The sequence below is a fragment of the Patiria miniata genome, unplaced genomic scaffold (genome assembly GCF_015706575.1).
Source record: "Patiria miniata isolate m_02_andy unplaced genomic scaffold, ASM1570657v1 HiC_scaffold_20, whole genome shotgun sequence".
Lineage (NCBI taxonomy): Eukaryota > Metazoa > Echinodermata > Asteroidea > Valvatida > Asterinidae > Patiria > Patiria miniata.
The window spans coordinates 2,101,974-2,120,663 of record NW_024037059.1 but is presented as its reverse complement, the minus strand read 5'-3'; the positions used below and the strand labels follow the sequence as shown (position 1 = coordinate 2,120,663).

The 18,690-nt window shown below is 40.2% G+C and overlaps 1 protein-coding gene across 3 annotated transcripts; it reads right to left on the bottom strand.

Annotated features, from left to right (window-relative positions):
• Positions 1-939: 939 nt before the first annotated feature.
• LOC119728532 (H(+)/Cl(-) exchange transporter 4-like) lies at positions 940-18,674 on the bottom strand. 3 transcript variants are annotated; one of them, XM_038200806.1, is made up of 20 exons: positions 18,564-18,669; positions 16,753-16,900; positions 14,970-15,175; positions 14,068-14,265; positions 13,046-13,365; positions 12,101-12,307; positions 11,882-11,962; positions 10,764-10,946; positions 10,454-10,543; positions 9,425-9,549; positions 8,570-8,714; positions 7,608-7,693; positions 7,048-7,166; positions 6,076-6,190; positions 5,571-5,666; positions 5,403-5,461; positions 4,536-4,643; positions 3,831-3,955; positions 3,259-3,353; positions 940-2,365 (listed from the first exon to the last, which is right to left on the bottom strand). In XM_038200806.1, exons 2-20 carry the CDS (start codon positions 16,821-16,823, stop codon positions 2,275-2,277), a joined length of 2,520 nt encoding a protein of 839 aa, XP_038056734.1. In that variant the 5' UTR covers positions 16,824-16,900; positions 18,564-18,669; the 3' UTR covers positions 940-2,274. The 3 variants fall into 3 exon arrangements, with proteins under 3 accessions (XP_038056734.1, XP_038056735.1, XP_038056736.1); XM_038200807.1 differs by lacking the exon at positions 16,753-16,900 and having other exon boundaries at positions 18,564-18,674; XM_038200808.1 differs by lacking the exons at positions 16,753-16,900; positions 18,564-18,669 and adding an exon at positions 16,251-16,388.
• Between the last annotated feature and the right edge of the window lie 16 nt (positions 18,675-18,690).

The following is an 18,690-nucleotide window of genomic DNA, read 5'->3' as shown; positions in this document are numbered from 1 at the left end:
TAAAAAAAAAAAAAAAAAAAAAAAAAAAAAACCCGACCGACCTACCCTATTTTTTCTGGCCCGTTACGCCAACATAACTTTTTTTTTTTTTAGGCCTTAGTATGGTCCGGTGTCGTTCCAAAAAACCGTCCGGTGCCAAACAGTGTCCGCCAATTAGCATAATGCGATCTGATTGGTCATGCGTCTATGACGTCAGCCAAATACTATCCAGCCGGACGTCACGGTACGGTACACGCGCCCGGACACTCTTTGGCACCGGACACTATTTAGCATACGTGCCAACTTGAAATAGCGTCTGGCGCCCACTGCGCAAGCTCAGCTAGCGGACACTTTTTGGCACAAAATTTTCGGGCCCTTAAGCGGGCCCCGAACCCCACGCCGTATTTTTTTGACCCACTTTTTGGGGGACCAATTTTTTTTTTGGCCCCCCAAAAAATAATTATGTTCTGGATCCGCCCTTGGGTAAGGCGTTTGTCATTATTTGTCCATACGTACGCGTCAACGATCGGCGGCATATCCTATGCAAGGCTAAATAGACCCATGCTTTTACGTCTACTTCACTCATTGGTACGGCAGATAGGTGATGGGATTGTGCCTTTGAAGTTTGATGATACAACTTACAAGCATGGACTTTGGCACACGGTCAGAGTATGTCATGAGAAAGGTATTTGGCTATAGGGCCATCGCAGATTTGTCCTTGGAAAAAAAAATATAGGTAGAATAACAAGCAGTGGCAGCCGTTTTGAAAATTGCTTAATATTTTACCAATATTTTTTTCAAAGGATAAATCTGCGAAGGCCACATAGCCAAATATCTTTCTTAAGACATACTCCGACTGTTCGCCAAATGCCATGCTCGTATCATCGATCAAAGGCACAATTCCCCCACATATTTCCCCTATCTGCCCCACTATAAAATGGTACAAACGAAAACAACACGTCAGCATAAACAATTTTAATTGTTTATCCCCGTTTGGTTTTACTGAACCATCGTTAAATAAAATATAGTGCTTCACTCATGATATACAGACATACTTTGGCTTTGATGGAAAAGATGTAAAATTACATGTACTCTTACAGAAATACTATTTGTAAACAAATACATGAGCAATAAGCATGAGCCAGAAAACATGGTTTGATTTAAAAAAAAACACCAAAAAAAACACCAACAAGAAGTCACTTGTGAAGCCAAAAGAATTATCTATTGATGCACATCATCTGTAACATTTTTTTTTTGCCAAAGTAAAGGGGAAAGTTTATTCCATAAGTTAGTCAACATTTTAATTTTGAGATTTTGCGGAGTGAATTTCTCTCCATAATATAATGTCATTACTTTGGTTATTGGCTCTATGCGCCAACAAAAGAGGGCGCATTTTTACCACTATTGAGAGCTCTGTGGACAGGATACACAGCATGTGTGTAGTGTACTGGTTCGCGCGCGAAGTACGCACGACTTCCTGAATGTGCCAAAGCTATTATTAGCTACAGCGTCTTCGGGTGAGCGTCAGGCTCCCGAACTAAACCTCGCCCCCAATAACTTTGGATCATTCAAAATACGCAGTGGATGGATCGGGAACCAGTCTAGGCCACCCCCAACTCTCCTTTTCTGGCCGTTGAAGGGGTACCTGTGCACAGAGCCCATAGCCCACAGCCCACTTACCTCGTAGCTATAAATTATCTTAATTACACACTACATTTTGCTGAGCATAAACCTTTGAAGGAAATCGTTAGTTAAAGCAGGAGGAATTTTTAGTACCCTGCAACATATTTATTTCGTGTTATTTTAAACTTTGCATGATGAAATGGAAATAAGAATGAATTTGGGAAATGTCACTTTTTTGGTAAATTCCACCTAATCCACATCAAAAATAATACTTAGTATATAATATAACAAACCTTTTTTTAAATAAATGATATAGAGGTATTGCAAGCACAACTTCTCTTTGAGTGAATGCTGCAAATTAAAGTACTGAAATATACACATAGAAATTACTGTGAACTTCCTTCACAGACAACAAAATGTTAACTTGTTGACTAACATATAAAATTTTCAGTATGACAAAAGTTAGTGAAAAATCAAAGAAAAGTTCATAAACGCCCAAACAACGGTAGGTAGAACTTCTCTGAAACACAGCCACCCACTTCAGAGAATGAAGATTTTGTTTGGTAGAAGAAATTGGAAACAGCACATGGTGCTAAGAATAAATGGGAGACAACTAGGGCATGTCTCTGTTGGAATTGGAATTTGGACTATGGAAATTTGGACGGAGTTTGTTCAGTGGAAGAACGTCGAACCGGGGTCCTGGTGGTCCAGCTCGGCGATGTGTCGCAGGACGTCTTTCTTGCTGATGATTCCAAGCAACCGTCTGTTGGCAAAGAGTGTGAACACGAAACAACAGGTGTGACGATACGATCATAAGGGCATTTGATACTAAGGGACACTGCGTCCTGGAAAGCAACCATTTGGGCTACAAACACATTTTGAACAAAAGTAAGATATAAACAACCACACAACCATCCTTTAGAAACTAGGTGTTTTGGGGTAATTTCGTGCGAGAACAAATTGCGGGGTCCACTTTTGAGACCCCCAAAAATCGGGCTGTTCGTGCTAGTTGTGATTTCAGCTGTAAAGTGGTCGCTTTTGCGGACGTGTAAGAACCCACATTTGTGCATTTCGTGCTGTGTGTAATATATTTATGTGCCACACAACGTGTATTGTACATTGCATGAAAAACCACAGGAAAAGGAAACAAATGGGTTTTTTACGACCTAAACGGTAAGACATTAGGTTGGTTCCTTTCAACCAGATGTTCGAAATAGGATAAGTAAACAATCCACAGCGTGACATTTTCGGGGATTTCATGACGCAGTGCCCTTGAAGAAGTTATGCAAAAATAGAAATATTTAAGACATTGAACAATTAATTATCGGTCAATATTAGACAGCTATAACAGATTTTGTGAAAAGTAAAAATTGCAGTTGCATAAAGAAAGTCAACTTGAGCTGAAATCAAGCCTGGCCATTCTAAAATACATTTAGGAAACTGCGCTACCCACCCTACAATTTGCATAAGCCGTCTCCCACCACAAGAGTGTATTTGTGAGGGTAAAATGCCAATTTGAAGTCATAAAGACAAATGAAAGTCTTGCGGCTGGAGATTGTACCCAAAATCACAAGTCTAATAGCATTAGCAAATGTTGTTTAACTGGAAAATGGGAGAAAGTGGGTTTCTCAAATGTCATTCTCACTTGATACTTACCCGTTATGTGTGACAAGACACGTTCTAATACCGAGTTTCTTGAACATGTCCACAACGGTGCTCATGGGCGTCTGGTCAGTGATAGTCACTGGACTCTGCAACAGGGAGGAAAAAAACGATTCTTACTTTTATGATTGTTGATTTGTTGGAAACAATAACATTTCCATTACTCCACTAGAAAATTCACCGACAGCTGACACTAGAGAGCGCTGCTAATGATACAAATATAGTTATAGATGAAGGTCTTCACATCTACTTTTAGAACTAATTCTCTGCTTTCCCCCCCCCCCCCCCCCCCCCTATTTGTGTTTCATTTCTGCCAACATGGTACAAATTTGCCAACAAACAGTGCAGGGATGTGTGTCACATCCCCCACTTTTTAACAACCTCCTGAAAGTGTAAACCAGCCTTTTTATCTACCTCGTGTTCTTTTTTTTAAAAAGAATCAAACAGTTTTTTTAGGAATTTTTGAAAACGTGGCCTCGACTCGGCCTTTGGCTTCATCTGTGTATCCAAAATCTCCTGAACCCAAAGCCAAGACGAGTCCAAGGTTTTGACCCTGTAAGACTTACACCGTCCAGGATACTGAGCAAGCTGAGGTGCTGCGGGATGCCAGGGACTTGAAACTTGGGGACCTTCCGGGTGAAGTAGACCTTGGACTGGCTGACGATGCCAGTCTGGTTCTTCCTGGCTTGCTCTGATCATGAAAAACAAGACAAGAAAGAATTACGATTGAGTTAAACGCATGGTCACAAGTCACAAGTTCATCACGCCTCATTCACTCTCAAGTCAAGTCACATGCTATTCAAACATCTGTCAGGAAAAGCATCCTTTTATCCCTGGTTCAATCCCCGTTATCTGTGACAGGACCATAGAACTATATTAAACTACTAAAGAGCTAACTCCTCATCCGTCCTGCACGCAGACATTTTGAATTCATGTGCCTGTTTGTAGAACATAATGAAAGTAGATGGAGTGAATTTTGAAAGTGTACTTTATATGCAACGCGCCAAGTACAACATACACAAATAACACAAGCGCGTCATGGTTAAAAAAAACGTCATGGCCCAAATCATCTGCAGCGTGTACATGCACACATTTGCATTGTTTGCGCAGCGCAAAATGAAACGCTCATTCACTGATCGTGCGTTTCAGTTTTGGGCGTATCGGCTTCGATAACGCACCTGTATAGAATACAAACGCAGTCACACCAAAAGCCGTACAAAATGTTGGGTTTTCCATAGGTTTGTGTACAAACATGGATGCGCCGAACTTACTTAATGCATGGATGAGCTCTTTTCTGTACACCACACCGACCAGACGCTGGGAGTCTTTGGACACGATCACCGGGTACGTGTTGAACCGTGTTTCTGTCGTCAGGTTTTCTGAAATTCAAACAATATGAAAGTTCTTTGTCAATTTTATGTGCAACTTTAAATGTTTTCTTAAAGAAAATATATGACCTCACAGTACAGGCAATTGCGATAAAGTGGCTTGCTCCTGGACACAAGAAAGCAATGTAAACACGAAGTCTCAAAACCCCACTTCTGAAAGTTTCTGAACATTAGTTATGAACTAGTAACACCAAGATGACTTGACAGAAAAGAAACGTTGAGGATCAAACTATTGACTTAAGAGAAAACAGTTGAAAATTTATCCATGCCCAAAGAGCTTTAATAAATTACTAGAGCGCTGACTTGATGTACAAAGTGATGCCTGCTGGGCGCATCCATGCTTGTGCACAAACCTATGGGATACTCGAAATTGTGTACGGCTTTTGTACGGCTGTTTGCATATCTGCGTTTGTATTCTATACAAGTGCGTTATCGAAGCCGATATGCCTAAAACCTAAACACATGATCAGTAAATGAGCGTTTCATTTTGCTCTGTGCAAATAACGCAAACCGGTGCGCGTATCAGAAGATTTTTGCCGTGACGTTTCCTTTAACCATCATGGCGCGCTTCAGTTGATTGCATTTAGAGTACACTTTCAAAATTCACTTCATCTAATTTCACTATTTTCTACAAACACGCACATGAATTCAAAATGTCTATGCGCAGGACGGCTTCAAAGTATTTTCCGAGTGGAAGAATGAGGAGTTAGCGCTCTAGTGATTTAATATAGCTCCATGTCCATGTCTCACCTAGTTCTTCAACTGTTGATGTATCCATGGTGATTGTGAGGAGAGGAGGGTCAGTTCGCCTGAAAAAGAAAAAAAAAATCAAAATAAGAATTAAAACCACATGAATTTGCAATGGTTATCATTTAAATTAAAAAAAACAACTTAATAGCAATGAAAATGTTATGTTACCGTGGGGACATCACATCGTATGCCAGAGTTGTGCGCATGAACTCCTGCTTGCCGTCTAAGAAGGGATAACCATTCAGATGTATGTGGCCGTCATAGCTGGGTACCAGTTAAGGATCAGTACTGCTAATAAAAATCCTTCACTTATTTACTTAAGGTTTTAAAATTAAAGGATAAATACAAGAGAAAATGTTATATCCATGAATAAGTGATTGATTACAATAGTTTTATAGTAGAATTAAGTGCAAGTTGTAGTATGACAAATTTACAAAAATTGTACCAGATTGAAAAAAGTGGATTGATTTGACGAGCCTTCTTTACCTGTAGTATCAAAGACAAAAATCCGAAAACTATTTGGATTATTTTTTGATTAAATGCTGTCAAAATAAAACAAAAAAGGACTTCAGATGATGACATGTAAAATGCAGTCTGAGTAAAATTTCACTTTGGTTAAGAGTTCTGCTTAAGGTTCAAAAATCCAAATTTGCAAAAGCTAAGAAAAGGATACATTCCATCCCTGCCGAATGCATCGGCCACCCACTTGCTGACCATACACGCAATCATGAGTGGAACGATGTATGTCAGACCACCGGTCAGCTCAAACATGATGACCACTAGAGAAACTGAAAAACAAACAGGATACAGACACAAAATATTGATTGAATCAAGGCCCAATCTTACATTATTCTTTCATCTCAAATGTTGTATGTTTAAATGTACATTACACTCCCTGCAAATCATCCCGGTTGTTCTCCAAATCTTATTTTTCCCCAGAGACTTGTCTTTCCATGGAACTTTCCTCCCCCCACAAACAAAAAACACAGAAAACCCAGAAGTCTTTGGGTTTTTGTGGCAGTGTCTGGGTTTCTAGTTTTTTAAATGCAAATTTTTAAAATTCATGTTTCTGCGTACGTCCGACCACATGATGTACAAGGTCATTAAGGTGGTGGTACCTTAGTTTGGTCTGTAATTGGTTTCTGCTCATTAGATGTCACGTATAAGTGTTGATTCACATTCACTTTTCCAACAGCAGCTCATAAAAGTGTCTGACATGTACGTCTGAATTTGTGGAATTGCCCAGTATAGCATTCTATCATATCTTAAATATTCATGTTTATGGCAAATGTTTATATGCATTAATTTGAAAGTTCTTTATGAATTGACCCTGGAAAAGAATTTGCAAGCAATTTTGGGTTTTCGCATCATACAAACACACTGTCCGATAGGTTTCTAGTTTTTAAAATGCAACTTTGAATCAATAGTATTAGGTCATCTTTTTAAATATTCAAGATTTAGCATATGGTCGTATGCATGAAATTTATACTTCTTTAAGAATTGACCCTGGAAAAGACATTTGCATGTCATTTTTTATATCATGACCACAAATTGAATTATTTAATTAAGTCAGCAAAGCTGGCAATCTTCGTGCAATGCAAATGATTGAATATTGAATTTATCTGAAGGTCAGACGTAAACTCACTGGTCATGCGTGTGACTCCACCCAGTGTGGCTGCAGCCCCTACCATAGCATACAGGCCCGGCGTAATACACTTGCCGCTGTCAAAACACCCGGTGAATATCAACAGGTCAGGGTGTTCGCTGAAAAATTCGTAAACAAGATTTTGTTAAATTGTTATTTCGTTCCTATAACCAGTTGTCCGTTCACACAAAGACAGATATCCTATATTTGACAAGATCCTACGTTGTCTGATGTCTGTCTGTCTGTTTGATGTCTGTCTGATGTCTGTGTTTCATGTTTTTTGTAAAAGGCCCTAAAGAGTGTGTGCAAGCACGAAATGCAATGGTTATGCATCGTTTCACCTCGGTTACTGGTGATCTGTAATAGTTGAATGACGTCGTGAAAATTGGCTCTAGTATGCATAACAAAGACGGTGATTAAAACTACATAAATCTGTGAAGTCTGCACTAAACTGGTGCACAAGTGAACAAAAGAAGAAAGTCTATACAGTTTTTCATTTGGGTGTTTTTTTAAGGCACATGAATTTTGAGAATTTGGTTGGAAAGCTGACCACTACTCACATTGCGAGTTGCTCCATTGCTATCCCCATCAAGCGTCCCCCTATTGCACCTACAGCCATTGTAGGGATAAACAGACCAGCTGGTACCTGCCAAGGTCAAAGGTCAATGGGGTCAATGAGGTCAATAAGGTCAAAGGTCACCGAATTCAAGGTCACTGAATTCAAAGGTCAATACATACATGTTACCAATGCTCACACTGTATCTACAGGACGAGTCAAACAAGGAAAACCCAAATAATGCCCCCTAGTTTTTAAAGAATTTCTGCATGTAGCATTTTCCAAATCTAGGATATGAAAGCCCAAGTAATAAGCTTTCTTTTAGTGAAAAAATCATTCAAATCGTTCATGTGCTTTTCTAGTTATGGAATTTTGAACACAAACACAGTTTGTTAACCTTGTCCACGAATCACAATAAAGGTGAGTGATATTTCGGCAAAATGGAAACTATTCACATACCAAAAAAACACATCAGAACACTCTCATCATGCCATGATAACTGGAACTTATCATAACATTTATTTAAAAGCCTGCTGCTTCCAATGTCAAGAGTTTATAGTCTTGCCCTGCCTTCTACTTGGCTACCCCAGAGACTTATGGCATTATTCTGATATCATTTTCAGGATACGACATGGTTTAATTTTTACTGAAATATCACGTACCTTAAATGTGATCCGTGGACAAGATTAAAAAACGGTGTTTGTGTTCAAAATTCCATAACTGGAAAAGTACATGAACGATTAGAATGATTCTTTCACTAAAAGAAACTTATTAATTGGGCTTTCATATCCGAGATTTAGAAAACACCACATGCAGAAATTCTTTAAAAAATTGGGGGCACCATTTGGGTTTCTTTTTTTTTATCTCACCCTGTATTACCTGATGAATTCACAAAATGAGACAGTGCTGGGTCTGTCTAATGGATTAGAAAACGGTTTCTGATCCAAGAATTAGTTATGTTTGTACCTTGAGCCCGAAGGTAAAGACAGTGAGAATGCCTTGCAGTATCATGGCTAACGGTAGTTGCCACATAGCAGCTATGAGCCCTGGCTGGGCCTCGGCAGATGGGTACCAGTGCTGGTCGGTTCTGGTGTAAGTACGATTGTAATCGCTGTAATGATACAAGAATATATAGAATTTTTAAACAGCTCCTTAACTGTGATACTCAGTGCAAACAAAATAAATGCCTTGAAGTCTGACACCAAAACGTTGGCAAAATGCAATCTTTTCTTTTTGAGAGCTGACACATTTTTCTTTCACTGGGGCAAAAGATGAAATATCACATTTATTTAAAAAAATAAAACTGCTTCAGCTCAATAGAGAACAGAAATACGGAATTGTGCAAAAGTCCTCGAGGCACGCCACAATACTTTTATGGCACACAATGGATTGAAATCATGATTTTTAGCTGCGGGTAGCAGCTCAACAAATCATCTTGTCTCTCCGTTAGTTTGTTAGTTAGTAGTAAATTGACATTGCCTATTGCTCCTACATATTTTGACTGATTTCAACCAAACTTTCCCAGCCCCAAAATGTCGCATGACCAAACTGGGGTCAAAGGTCATCATTCGGTCACTGAGGTCAAAACCCTGGGTTTTTAAAACTCAACACACTACTCTTTCCAGAAATTACATGGCACAATCACGTGACTCATGCATGAACATGAATTTGTTGGCCCACGGCTTTTACCACCCGAGGGGCGCATAGCACACAAGATCCGAGCTAGCTTGTTCTTTATTTGTTACTCAAGATTTTTCAAATTCTGCCGATTGGGATCTCTTGAGCAGTCATCTATGTTTTAAGACAATTCGAAGGACTCACCAGAATCCAATGGCATCTTGCGGTCCGCATTCACGGAACAGAGCCGCTATCAGCTGGCTTGTGTTTAGTCTGGAGTACGGATTTGGGTAGCTGAGAAGTGCCGTTGCCAAGGCAACCAGAAGCACCTATGTTGTAATAAAAATAGAACTTGCCTTAACCCTAACTCCCTACTGTCTTTTACTAAGTACTGGACCAAGTCCGCCAAAATCCATCAATCACACTGCTTCCAATGCATGCTTTGCTTTAGGCCTCCAGGCCCAAGTCCATCAAACTCCATCAATATTTAGGTCAACCAGGCCTACAGGACCAAGTCCCCCAAAATCCACCAAAAGGGGGATGGGTTTTGATGGAGTTGGGGAGGTTAGGGGTAAGACATTAGTTTGTGGTCTCCTGAGTTCAACAGGGAAGACACTCTAATCATGGTTATGTTTTGTTCAAACATTCTTGAATGCATAAGACCAATTTACAAAGATTTAAATGTGAAATTTTGAAAATACAAAACTGGCTTCTATTTCATTCACCAACAGTAATTCATAACTGAAAAGAATTGTAAAGCCTCCCTTTCACTAATAAAACAAGTGCGAGTGCACAATAAGCTGTGGCCATCTGGCATGAAAGTCTTGCATGAAATCTTTCTTTGCCTGACGTGGTTTGCGTTAACGTAGCCGACACTAGTATGTACATGTACATGAAGTGTGAATGTCGAATAAGTGGCTACTTCATTCAACGTTGAATGTCAAACAGGGCACCGGTCTCCTTTCCGCACCAGTAAATGACCAAAATAAGCCCCCATAATAAGTTTTCCATAAAATATAGCACGCTATATACCACGTCTCATACCACGTGACTATAACATTACTGCACATATCTTGCCTCCATTTACAAAATTTTCATAAACAACTTCACGTATTGTTACAAATAATTTTTGTGAAGTATTGAATTTATTTTGTTTGCTTTTTTTTGGCAAATTAAAATTTGGTAGCTTAAAAACACATCTAAAATCTCTCTTAAGAGCGTGAAATGACATACCTCGGTAATTGGGTACTTTCCCAGCTTGGACGTGATGCGAAGCTGGCACCATTTCAAGTTGAGTCGGTTGAACACAACGCCGTAAAGTCCCTGCATTTGGAAGAAAACATTTTCGAGAAAAAAAAGTTCTTCAATTCCTGATGAGGCTATCACAGTTTTACCTAAAAAAAACCACCCCAAATAAACTAGCACTATGGTGTACACATTTTGGACATGGTACGATTTAGAATTAAGGCAACTATGTCAACAATCACTTGCACTCAAAGAAAAAAAATTATAAAATTACCACAGACAGAAACAAAAGACTCACCCCAAATATGCCCAGCAGGATGAATGGAACGATTTCAAAGAAGTACCAAGGGGTGTTGTACTCTACGTAAAACTTGACAGCATGGTCGTTGCCGAACGGATTGATGGCTTGCAAGACAAAGGCAGCTATCATTGCACAGAAGAAGGACCGCCACAGGGTCTTTAGTGGAAAGTAGTAACTTATCTGGGGATAAACAAATCAGAAATCAATGATTGGAGTGCATGGTGCTATATGAGTTTCGGAGTGCATGGTGCTATACGAGTTTCGAAGTGGCCTGGTGAACACGAAAAGCTTGGAAGTTGAATGGCAAGACATCTGTACTCGCATGACAATACAAACTCACGACTAGTCGACTAGTTGCGACTAGTAACACATTAACGGTCAATATTCGTAGCCCAATTTTTTGGCAATGTGATTATAAAAATGTGACACATGGAGGTTCATTTCTTCTTTCACGGAAACCACTGCATTATTAACATTCGTAAAATTGCTTCTGTCGATGTCTGTCGCGATATAGTTAGGATGTACAGGTAGGCCAGTGCGTACACCATTATTACAAATACATGGCACAACGGGGCATACAGGGTGTTGCTGCAGTCACACTGTGTGACTTTCAGCGCGTGTTGCATTACACAAGCACTATTAGTGGACTGTGTAGTCGCTTCGGATTTGCAGTGCAACGCGGTACGACTAATAACTCGCGGGGCAAAGATCGATATTCGGGTCACGTTGCAAGTAAGTTGAAGTAACCGCTAGGTTCAGCATAGTGGAATGACTAGTCGCAGCATGACAAGAAGTTGATAATTTAGAAATTGATGGTAGCGACTACCAGTGCTTTTCAGCATTGGCGACCAGTACACGCCTAATCTGTACCAGCAAGTGGGTGTGGGTTCGAGTCCCACCCGAGTAAACTTGTGAATCTTTTCACACAAGCTCTAAGACAGCACAGTGGTTATAAAAATATATGGCAATGAAGGGCAACCCCTTAACCCAGGCAACCCCTTAACCCAATATTATTATTATTTCAATGACGAAAGCTGACACTGCCATATGAGATTCTGTGTATTTTTTCTCGATATTTTGTTCACATCTATCCACAAGTATATTGCGTAACATACCTCTTCTAAACTGAACAGCACCCCACCGATAGGAGCACCAAACGCAACGGATACCCCAGCTGCTGAAGCTGCAGATAGCATCTGTCAAAAATGAAAACAAATGATTAATTAAATTTTAAAAAAGCTCACAAGATATATACAAACGGATGTACTCCAAAAATCTATCTAGTCCCTTTAAAACTCCAACATTACAGCTTGAGTCAAGACTAGTTCTCGTACCTCTCTCTTCTTGGCCTCGTTCTTGCCGTATTTGGGGATGAGGTGGGCGAAGAGGTTTCCACAGCAACAGGCCACGTGGACCAGCGGCCCCTCCTTGCCGAGGCTAAGCCCCGCCCCTACCACCAGGATCATGGTGATGCTCTTGATCAGTAGGGTCCATTTGCCGAAGAAGCCACGCATGATGAAGCCGCTCAGAATGGTCTTGATCTGTTGGCAAAAAAAAGCCGCCAAAAACACATCAAATTAAAGTATCAACCAAAGAGAACATTGACAAGACTCTAGACCTCAAGAAATGTGGCCTTGTATACCGAATGTCATGTGATGGCTGTAAAGACACTTATATCTGTGAAACAGCTCGCACTCTGCAGACCCGATACAGAGAACACACCAGTAGGTCAGCCCCCCTGACAGCAGTTGGTGAACATATATCCACCCCAGGACATAACATCTCCGTAGACAATGTTAAGATCATGGTAGAGACAGAGATGGAGGGTACAAGCTGGCCCACGCTTACGACCGCCTCCTGTCTTGTGACCAAACTTGGTCACGTGACGGGTCACAAGACCAAGCTTGGTCATGTGACGGGTCACGTGAGGGCCTCAACAACACCAGTTGATAAAGACACTGTGATGGTGTTGCAAGCTCCTGATACGAGCCCCAAAAGGTATCTTTTATTTACTTGATATAATAATGGGACTGGAAACGAACTTCCATGCTACACATTGACAATGTTGTGAAGCGCTATTTGGCATTGGAAAGATGTTCTATGGAAATTCACAATAGCATCAAAATCAACAAAATTCTCAAAAATACCTTAGAAAAGGAAAGACAATTAAAGGAATAAACATAAAGGCCATTATGACACAAGGATTTCATTGAAACAAATTTCTACTGCAGGGACAATTGTACTGTTGCAGTTACCCACTGAAAAAAATCTCAACTCACTTCGGGTATTCCAGAGCCACAAGCGTACGGCGCAAACGCCAGCACTAGAAGCACAGCCAATGCCGACATGAGCAGAGCCGCGCCAACAAACATCAGGTACGAGACGAGGTACGCCCGCCAGTCCTGCGGGTCCTGCAGGCCGAACAGCTCGTACCACTGGAACCACGTCAGGCACTGGATGTCGTCCTCATTGCCAAACTGCGTGTTGTTCTGCACCCAGCAGCACTGCTCCCAGTTCAGCCAGAAAGCGTCCTTGCAAACGCCCAACTTAATGTCACTCAGCCAGGTTGCACCAATGTCAATGATTCCAGCAAATGCCCCTGCGTTAGCACAAATAATAAGGTGCACGCATATAGTAAAGTAAACACCACAAAAAAGAGGGGTCATAATTTTGAATCTGATCGTCTTATGAATAACGTCATTTACATAGACCTTTGGGGAATGTTGTAAGCTATATCTTGATAACCCTGTTTGCTACCAAAGACTGTAAATCGTCCCAACATTGACAATTGTTTATGAAAAATGATGCAGTTTGAAAAATTGGAAATTTAAAGAGAACGCAGGTGGAAACTGCTGCGTGACAATGTTACACTGCCCGAATCAAAGGGCAAGGAATATATACCGCACAGTGCTTGAATGCATTGGAGCACGCGAAATTGAATTACCCGCCCTTTGGAGCCAATTACGGGCATGTGTGTTTGCGATTAGCAATTTCTCCTTGCGTAATCTTTAAATTTGCAATTTTTTAAAGTGCATCATTTTTCACAAACCATTGTCAATCTTGGACGATTTACAGTCTTTGGTAGCAAACGGGGTATCAAAATGTAGCCCACAAAATTCCCCAAAGGTCTATATAAATGTCGTTATCATAAGACGATCAGATTCAAAATTATGACCCCTCGAATGAGTATGGACTTTCTTTTTATGCAGTGTTTAGTAAAGCAATTGTAGTAAAGTATCTAGCTCAAGAACACAAGCTCAACAATGTCATGATGCAGTCACATACAATCATACATGCATACCAGCAAAGATGCCGACCAGCAGGACCACCACCCACGCCGAGACTGCGTAAAACGACCCCTTGAGGCGACCCCAGATTGACCTGGAGCTGCGTCGCGACACTGCCTTGTGCTCCTTGCGATATCGCTGCATGTCCCTGGCCCAATCGATGGTGTGGAAGTCCTCATACTGGTCTGGGGCAGTGCCTCCTTCATAAGAATCTACAAGTATTAAAAATTAACAAAGAAAGAAAGAAATACATAGAGAAAACATGTTATGTTCTTCCTTTTAAACACAATCATTACCTCCCCAGTGAGTATTATTTCCTGAAGTCTATTCCTGTAAAAATGTTTTTCCACTTCAGAAATATTCACCTTCTAATACAGAAAATTTAAATTTAGTACACTTGGAATTGACAAAGTTTCTACAAAATAAAGGTATATTAAAGTACTGCTTCAGAACAGAAACAAAACTATTTGATGCAAATTTGATCAATTTTTGCTAGGATGGAACTTCAATCCTGCAAAATCCTCCAACTGCCTCCATGTAAAAGTTGCATACAGCCTCATCAATCCTCCAAAATCCTCTGTTATTTCTTGAATGTGGCCCTTGGAGGGGTGACCACTGCCTCAATCCTGCAAACTCCTCCAGCAATCACTGTCTATATGTTGAGGCAGAGCCAGTGACATCTTGGAGCAGTGCGGTATATTTCAGGTATAATCCAGGCCTAAATTTATGCACGGCTGAGCATAAACAACACAAGGTCCGGCCTAAGACCTTGACACAATGCATCCTCTGAAATCAGCCGCACATTTTTGCCATATAGCCTCAATCCTGCAAAATCACTCATTTTGCAAAGAGGATTTTGGAGAATTTGTGAAGGTTAGGGTTAATATTGTAGTTTTTTCTTATGTTGCATTTATACCTGATCCATTTTCGGTCCCGTTTACGCTGCGTCTTCTGCGTGTGGATAAACCCCCGAGGAACGAGACAGACCCGTCAGTGTCCGTACTGATATCTAGAAGATCGTCGTCGTCAGCGAAAGATGTGGCGCCTTCTCCGTAACTAGGGTTACCGTTGCCGCTGATGAGTTTCTCCCTCTCCATGGTGCGATTGTGCAGCTCAAGCCAACTATGCGCGGTAAAACAAAATATCATTCTACACACGTTTGAAACTAAAGTGATGTTACAAAGAGTGTACATCATGGCAGATTAACAATTTTTCCAGAGAGGGTGGTTAAAAGTTTTTTTTCAAGGGGGAAGGGGTGTTGAAGTGTTGACGTCTACATATCCAGGGACCACATGTTTAGTAATGACTCCAATACTGCATGATGTAATTTCAGAAAACTTACAGAAATGTGTAAATTTTTCCAGTAATGTGTAAATAATTAACATTAGTCAGACAAAACTGACATTGGTTAGCGATCCCCTTCAGTCAGACTTCGAATCCATCCTTGGTACAGTAATTGCATGTTAGTTAATTAAAATATCCGACCAAATTTTAGTTTTGTTAAGATGTTTCCTTGCATGTACATGTAAGCTGTGTTATAAACACAAGTCAGGTTGTTAAGCTGGTTGTTAAGTGTGCATCATCATCGAGGTAATGACAAAAGTTCCAATAATTTTGAAGATTTTGAATATTTTCAGAGTTGTTTGTAAAATATCAAAATAGAGTGGAATTAAAGGTAATAAAAACATTTTCAGACAGCAAAAAAAAAAAAACTACCAAACTATTATGAAACACCTCACTTGACTGTAAGTGAATAATAGTCTCAAGCATCCTGTGAAATCAGGGCACCTGGTGTGCTGTCATTTTCAAGAAAAGTGGAATTTTTGTATAAAGTTCCAACGATGGTCGGCCGACCATCATTGGGAAAAAAAATGCCTCTTTTTTTCAAATACTTAATTCCCCCTAATTTACCAAATTTAATCAGTCCACATTTTGTTTGCAATTGGTTACACATCCATGAATGGGCTGATTCCCTGACCTGACAATATAAATTGCTCCGTTTCGTCTGAAGTAGGGTCAGGGAAACCAGACTACAAAGTACAAGAACAGCATTTTATTTATTGCGATTTTTCCAGCATCTAGAACACACAAACTTTAAACAGGTCAGTGTAACACTATTTGCTATAACCCCCCAAATCCATCCATTTCTGAAAATTACAGCAAAAGTAAAATGTTGTATATTACATATAGGGCCTACCTTTAAATCAAACCGACATCTAAAATGCATAACAGCGATGTGACTGCACAGTTTCTGCAAATCCACATGCACTATATTCCTGCCATATGTGCACTAACAATTGTGGTGTAATGTTTAATGCAAGAAGTTCCTGGTTGTACAGTTCTTTTACTATGGTTACTTGTTCCACCGTACACGGGAAAAAAGAACCAGTAACTTTTTTGTATGCAAGGTTACTTCCTCCAGTTCTAAAATAAGTGTCATATTGATCGTTTCAATAACACCAGCCAATGCTAATGTTGTAAAAATAAGTGTGAAACTGAAACTGGAATATGATATTCCAGTTTCAGGTCCCAACACGAAACAGCAGTCATTTTGAATTATGCAGCAGTACAAATATGCAAAAACAATTATTTTTAACTTGTAAGTTGCATACAGTACGTGCCATTTTTGAGCAGAAAAGATGAAAGGCAGAAAGAAGTGTCACCAACTACATGTTAGTAAATCAGAGCAAGGAACTTACACTGAGGGCTTGCCTGATCCATCCTGATCTTCATCAGGACTATCATGGGAGTTAAGCCTCGTGTAGTTCATGACTCAACAGTCAGTGTTAGCTAGTCTTGCAATGCAGTTACTGCATGCAATGTTTCCATCGTGTGCTTTTTACACAGCTGCCAACAAAAGTGCAGAAAACAAAACTGTGGTTAGTAAGGACACGAGGCCCAAATAACTGGTTAAAAGTGGCAGGAAATTCACATAACACATAAACTCTATTCAAATTGTGACTTCACTGAAGTACCATCAAACTTCAAAGAGCCCCTATTCCTCCCATTTAAATGCCCTTTTGCATTTAGAAGGACTTCAGAATTACTACACAAGTACAATGTGCACACGATAATCACCCCATGTTTTGATAACTCAAAGCAATATTACTGCCAATGGAGGTGTTAGTTTTTAGACATGTTAGAGAGGGTTCGGGTAAACTCGGTCCCAAACCATCTCGGCCCCAGGTGACCTCGGTCCCAGGTCAACTCAGTCCCAAGTCAACTTGGTCCCAGGTCAACTCGGTCCCAATTCATCTCATATCCAAGTTAACTCGGTCCCTACGGAAAAAATCTAAATGCACGCCAACAAAGGTCGGATAATGTTAAGAGTCTTTTGTATTGTTGAAACGCCCTAACATAACACAATTTGATTTTAGTGCGGTAGTGCCTTGCTAGGGCTTTTTCCCTTAAATTTCACAGTTGACCTGGGACCAAGTTGACGTGGCACCAAGTTGATGTGGGACCGAGTTGACTTGGGACCGAGTTGACTCAGGGCCGAGTTGACCTGCAATCGAGTTGACATGGACCGAGTTGACTCCGACCGAGTTGGTTTGGGACCGAGTTGACTCGAAACCGTTAAAGAGATACATTACAACCAAACAATGGAATCATCCTAGTTTGCGAAACCCCAGCTCCAACGCTCATCCATGTCATCAGGCATGTCACGAATTTGACATATCGACAAATTCCTGATGAGCATCGGATCTGGGGTTTCCCAAGCAAGAACCATCCCAAATATAGGCTACATATTTGGGTCAATCAATGGTATAGTTTAGGCGTAACACTGACTAACAGACATGACAGAAACAATATCACCACTAGAGTAGTGATCACCTGATCACAGTGTAAATTTCTCTGCAAATTCCACATCACATTGTCAATAATTTAACTAAAACGTGAAACTATCAATGGAAAGTTAATGAGGTTAATAAGACAAAGCTCCTGCAAGAAAAGAAATAGTAAAAGTGCCATGACAAGTATGAGCAACTGGTTAGTTCGGAATTTGTGAGAGAAAGATCACTTCAGCATGTTTAGTTTTTAAAATTGACAAATAAAAACAACAGCATTCAAACAATAGAGATGAAATGAATACCATAGTTGTTTAATTGTAATAAAGAGTAGCTTGGGAAACCCAGCGATAAACGGTGGAAAGAATGTTGCATCAGTGACACTACTTTGACTTTCGAAACAGAAAAAAAACCTTTTTTTTGGCTCATCTTGCACCTCAGAGAGTGAGAACTGTAAGGAATCTTTGAAACTAGCCCGGTCGGGCGGCCATTTTGGAAGCAAATAAAATAAGGGAAAAAAGGGCCTCCTCCTTCCTTTTCTTTAAAAAGGCAGGACGTAAACATGTTTTTTTTTTTATTTGGCCTAGTAATGGAGAGCAAAAACAATTTTAAAGCCAATCAATCATGTTTCCCCACATGTATTTGATAACTACTCATTTCTATAGTTGTACCTTTATATAGGCCTAAACCAATTTATGGAAAGAAATATTTTCATGCCTTACCAAAACGAAGAATAAGTGCAAAAGAGAACAATCTTATCAAAATATATCCGATTTTATTACATCATCCCTTCTTCGGCTTCGCGTGACGAGTGATCACACTCACGTACACAATTTTTGTGGTGCATAA